Source organism: Apaloderma vittatum, unplaced genomic scaffold (assembly GCF_000703405.1).
Source record: "Apaloderma vittatum isolate BGI_N311 unplaced genomic scaffold, ASM70340v1 scaffold14585, whole genome shotgun sequence".
In the NCBI taxonomy this organism is placed as follows: domain Eukaryota; kingdom Metazoa; phylum Chordata; class Aves; order Trogoniformes; family Trogonidae; genus Apaloderma; species Apaloderma vittatum.
In genome coordinates this window covers 1-5154 of record NW_009715556.1, presented here as the reverse complement: position 1 = coordinate 5154, position 5154 = coordinate 1, and the positions used below count along the sequence as shown (strand labels likewise).

At 41.6% G+C, this 5154-nt stretch overlaps 1 protein-coding gene across 1 annotated transcript; it reads right to left on the bottom strand.

The window, feature by feature from the left end:
• Nucleotides 1-271: 271 nt before the first annotated feature.
• On the bottom strand, nucleotides 272-3302 carry LOC104273773 (ORM1-like protein 1). Its single transcript, XM_009869200.1, has 3 exons — nucleotides 3126-3302; nucleotides 1134-1285; nucleotides 272-420 (listed from the first exon to the last, which is right to left on the bottom strand). Exons 1-3 carry the CDS (start codon nucleotides 3297-3299, stop codon nucleotides 285-287), a joined length of 462 nt encoding a protein of 153 aa, XP_009867502.1. The 5' UTR covers nucleotides 3300-3302; the 3' UTR covers nucleotides 272-284.
• Nucleotides 3303-5154: the final 1852 nt, after the last annotated feature.

Genomic DNA, 5154 nt, shown 5'->3' with positions numbered 1-5154 from the left:
CTACACGCCGCTTGCATCAGGCAGGCACGCGTAGAGTCTTCACAGTTCTGCCCAGTTCTTTACGGAAATCTTTCTTCCAGAGGGCTCCCATTCACATTTTAAGTATTTGAAGGCGTCTTCTTAACAAGTCAACTGTCATCCCAGACAATGCTGCGGGAATTAGGAGTTGTACCTCAGGTGTAAAAGCATCTCTTGTTGAATACAATCAGATTCACGGCATGGCAGACGACTTGTTTCCTTCACCTGGGGAGCAGCAGTAGCCATGTCGGTGTCACACCTGCTGCTTAATATTTATTGATGCCGAAGATCCGAACGCCGTGCAACTGGGGCAGCTTGGGGATAAGCACGGTCAGGAGAGAAGTCGTGTTGAGGATAAAGTGTGTTGGATCATACTTGGTGTAGAAACTTGCCAGGAAGTACCTGCAGGAGAAAAGGGAGCAAAGCTTAGCTGACGACACCCTAAAAAATAAACAAACAAAGCCTAGTTGGAAAAAGCGCTGGAGTCATCGTGATATTTGACTGGTTACCAACTGATCCACTCCTGTCTCAAATAGCCCACCCGGGGCCATGCAAGCAGGCAGCTTCCTCCAGGGAAAACCAGAAAGACTTAGTGGAGTTGGATATTCAATAAGTACCTGATTTCCTTCAGTGACACAACCATGCTTTTGTCAACAGAGACGGGCAGTGCCGAATTTCCAATCCATTTACATAACCAGCATCAACACAAGACAAGCTATTCAAAACCAAACCGACATGCAAAATCCTGGCCCCCATTCAGGGAGGACTGCCACACTCCTCGCACCTCACAAAAAGGTTCGATACTTATGGCTTCACGGTCTCTCAGCGAGCTTAACAGCAAGTTCTCCTCACAACTCTTCTAATCTTTCAAACCTGCCCCATTAGTAACAAGTTTACAAACTTTGACTTCAGTAGGTCAACCAGAGTCAAGAGCTGCAGGAAGAAAAACTGTTGATTCTATGTACTCCCTACCTCTGTGACACAGAAACAAACAAAAAACAAAAAAAAAATTAAAGGAGATAAAATGCTTTTAGAATGTAAATTGCAATTTTGTTGCAGCTCTTGAAATCATGGGTTTATGATTCAATCAATCCATAACACAGTTTTGAACTCACAGAATTATAGGAGAGATTGTGAAGAACTTTCGCGAAGAGGTAAATTGGACTCCGTAATCCAGTTGTTCCCAGTGCGTTAGCAGCCTAGCCTTCCCCTGATCCGGTGTTTCAAAAGGAGTTCCCTTTACTGCATGCAAAAACACATACATTCCCTGGGGAAAAGAAAAAGCAAACACAGTGGCACTTTTAGCCTTTTTTTTTTTTTTTAATAACCTTTACATTGCTCAACGCATTGTAAAATGGTCTGTTCTGAACGATCAGGTTGGGCGCGCTGATCTCACAAGGGGGAGTCCGCCCCCTGCTTCGAGTTTTGATAAACATTTGTTATTTGTTTTCTGTCGAAAGGAGCACACCGACTCCAAGCAACATCCCTGTCAGAAAATAGCAAGGACTTCCTTCTCTTTCTTCTCCGGTTCTTTCTTGTGCACATACAGAAATTGTTACGGAAAGCTTTATATAAAAAAAATGGAGATGAAACTTGAGCAAGTCGCTTCATGCCTTCTTCCTCTTTTTTCCTGCAATAGCCCTCCTGACCAGAGGCCTATTAATCCAAGAGAATTAATTTGCTTAATTAATTCTCTGTTTCATGGCGTTAGCAGCATTTCAGTTTTAATAACAAAAAAGGCACCTGTAAGACAGTTCCAAATGCTTCCTACGCGTTCTATTTCACACTGATACTTGCAGAAAGGACCACCAAAAATGCTTTCAAGGTCAGCTAAAAGCTTTCCCATTAGTGGAAACCCAAGATTTTTTTGTTTGTCAAACCACTCGAGGATTTATTTTTTCTTCCCCAAAAAGAGGGCTGCATAAATGCTGAAATATCCAAAAGTGCAGTTTATACTCCTCTTCTAGTGCTCTACTAGAAAACTATCTGCCAGTGCACGCTCTCATCCTTGCTGTCTTTACAGCTACTTGCCGTGAATTCAGCACAGCTTTTTGGGAAATACGTGGTAATGCTCGTCTCTGCCAAGATCTTCCTCAGGCAGGCATGTCTCATGGTGTCAAAGATAACTACAAATTGTTCCAATGGTGCTTGCAATCCAATTAGTTTTAAACCTACCTACAAAAATAAAATTAGTATTTTTTTTACAGGATTCAAGAGGGTATTATCCAACCTTAATCTTTAGCATCATTTTTCTACAGAAGGAAGAAGCTATCTTTTTTCCAAGACTGTTAATCACAGGAAGCTGAGTTAGCAAACCTCAATTAAGATGTAAATTGCTGGATTATGGCTCCCTTTTCTCTAAACCTGGCAGGGCCAATATACATATTTGTATTACTTTAAACGATTACAATGAAATTATAGCATCCTGGGGAGAGGAGGCAGAAGGATTCTTAAGGTCTTCAAGTGTCCAAACCTTTTGCATACAAAAGTTATTATATAAATTGCAACCCACTGAATAAAAAATGGTTTCAGGGCTTGGGTCAAGGTAGCCCAGATTTTTCTGCTGCTTTCAAGCAAGGTTTTTCTTATGTAATATGACAAAAGTTGTATGCTGAAGCCGTTCTGAGCTAAAATTTATTTTGCTTGACCAGGAATCAAAACATGAAGAAAAAGGACACACGTGCTTCTGTCCAGGAAAAGAGGTAAAGTGCTGAAATTAAACATTCTGGGATACTAACAGACTTACGTAGAAACATTAATAGATAACATCCAAGTATTGAAAAAGTAACACGTTCAATGGATTCAGCACAGCTCTCTAATAATATACACAATGCCATAAAAGCTTTTACATTTGCCAGATTCTAGTTTAATAAAATGCCACATAAGGAATATTTCACATCTTTTCTGCTTAAAGCCAAAGTGATTGTGTATCACTCCTCCCAAAAACCAGCCAACTCATCCAAGAGCAGATAACCCAAGCAACGGCGGCGTTTTGGCTAGCTGGATTCCATTATCCATACAGCCTGGCTATTTTTCTCTTCTTCTGCTACTAAAAATAAACACGTACGAACGACTTTTCCAATTTTGCTACGAGAGAGGCTACTTACCAGGTTGTGAATCACGTTGGTTAAAGTCCAGGCGACAGGGACGCTAAAGAAAGGAATGCTGAGCAAGACAATGTGCAGCATGCCGACTCCCAGCGCGTATGTCAGCCACATTCCACGACTATTCATCACCCGTGTGTTTGGATTTACCTCGCTGTGGGCAACTCCTACGTTCATTTTTACCCTACAAAACAGATCTGTTTGAAGACTGAGGCTGCTGATACAGAGAAGCACTTAGCGTATGCAACATTCGAATTTGGGAAAAGGCTGTTTTGAATAAGCAGGTCTGGAAGGAATGCAGTGCAAAGGCCTGAAGATCTTCAAAGTGTGGTTTATGGAGAAGTCAGTACAAAAGGACAGCTGGGAATTGTTTGGTTTTTTTAAAGAAAGCCCAAATAAAACCCAAGAGACTCTTACAGAAGGGACATTTAAAAAAACCCCAGCAAGCTGTGTTCTTAGAAGCTGAAGTTACACACCTGTAAGAAACCAAGTTATGTAATTTTTGTACTCTAAATTCTTTTCTCAATCCACAACAACATCCACCGTTCTTTTCCGCTTCCCATATCAGACAATTTTCCTGCTGTTTCTTGTTCATGTAGTGACTAGTGGATTATTTTAGATATACCCACTGTGCAGCCACTTACTGCTATAAAGAATGAGCAAGGACTAATTTACTGCTGTTTTTCTCGCAGCAGAGTGCGGATTTCAGATTTTCCTCCTCTCCCCACCTGTTAGCTTTCAGACATTTCCACCATTCAAACTGGCTGAAATTAGCCAATGGGTTCAAAACTTTTCCAAGTGACACAGTCAAAACCACTAAAAATCTACATCAGCTTCCAGATCTGAAGATATATTAATATGAAAGTCATTAGATCCATTTTTTAAAAAATTTTTACTTATAATGGAAAGTCTTGAAGCCTGTTCCAGGATTAAATTTATAGTTGTTCCCCACTTTGATGAATTTCAGTAACTGATGCAAAATTCAAGTTGTAGAGTACAAACTACAGTAGCATTACTAATGCTTACTACAGTAAGCATTAATCACCCTTTCTTGCTTCCTTGGCTAATATCAAGAGTAACTGTTTTTATGGAAAGAAAAAAGTTACTGAAAGCAGCGTACTTTATGATTTGTATACAAACATGCCACAGACATCTCCACAACCCTACAAAACACTAATAAAACACTAAACCACTTTTGATGCAGGCTAAACTCATTCTAATGGGGGAGATGTTGTGTTCGTGAAACAACTAATTTAGGCAGCTCATGTTATGACATAGGCAAAAAAGCCACACTTACCTAAAAGTCTAAAAGACTTTTTTTTTTTTTTCCCCATGCAGTAAAAACTATGTATTACAGCACAAGGAGGGTAGATACAGAACAATTTCGTAACCCTCACTTCTTCGGATTGGCGGAACGCACTGGAGGTGACACTGTTGTACTAAAATTTGGAATGATAGTTTAAAAAAAAAATAATCAATCACAGCATGCTTCATGTGTGATTTGTGAGCTGATACTCATTTACGGGACTAGGATGGAGACTTTTTAACCTCCTTCCAAATCAGTCTGTTTAAACTGAGTCTCAGCTTAAAAATCTTTCAGGCTGAGGGAGTTGGGGCTGTTCAGAAGAGAAGGCTCCAGGGGGAACTTACAGCCCTGCCAGTGCCTGAAGGAGCTACAGGGCAGCTGGGGGGGACTCTTCATCAGGGAGGGTACTGGCAGGATGAGGAGTGATGCTTTTAAACTGGAACAGGGTGGGTTTAGGAAGAGCTCGTCGCTATAAGGGAGGTTTCCCCATCCCTGGCAGGGTTCTAGGCCAGGCTGGACGGGGCTTGGAGCAACCTGGGCTGGCGGGAGAGAGGTGTCCATGCCCGTGGTGCAGGGATGGAACTCGATCATCTGTAAGGTCCCTTCCAAGCCCAACCACTCCAGGATTCTAAAATCAGCCAGCAAAACCAGCTCTCGGTAGGAAGTTTGCTTCTCACGCGTGCACCGTAACACCCCAGTATTTTACGCTACCAGCACAGGCTCTGC

What these genes read in the sequence shown, in the direction of transcription:
- LOC104273773 (XM_009869200.1), bottom strand. Translation starts at nt 3,299, where the DNA reads ATGAACGTAGGAGTTGCCCACAGCGAGGTAAATCCAAACACACGGGTG. An exon ending in CCAACGTGATTCACAACCTG is followed by an intron (nt 1,286 to 3,125) that starts GTAAGTAGCCTC and finishes TCTTTTCCCCAG; the next exon opens with GGAATGTATGTGTTTTTGCA. An exon ending in ACAATCTCTCCTATAATTCT is followed by an intron (nt 421 to 1,133) that starts GTGAGTTCAAAA and finishes TTTCTCCTGCAG; the next exon opens with GTACTTCCTGGCAAGTTTCT.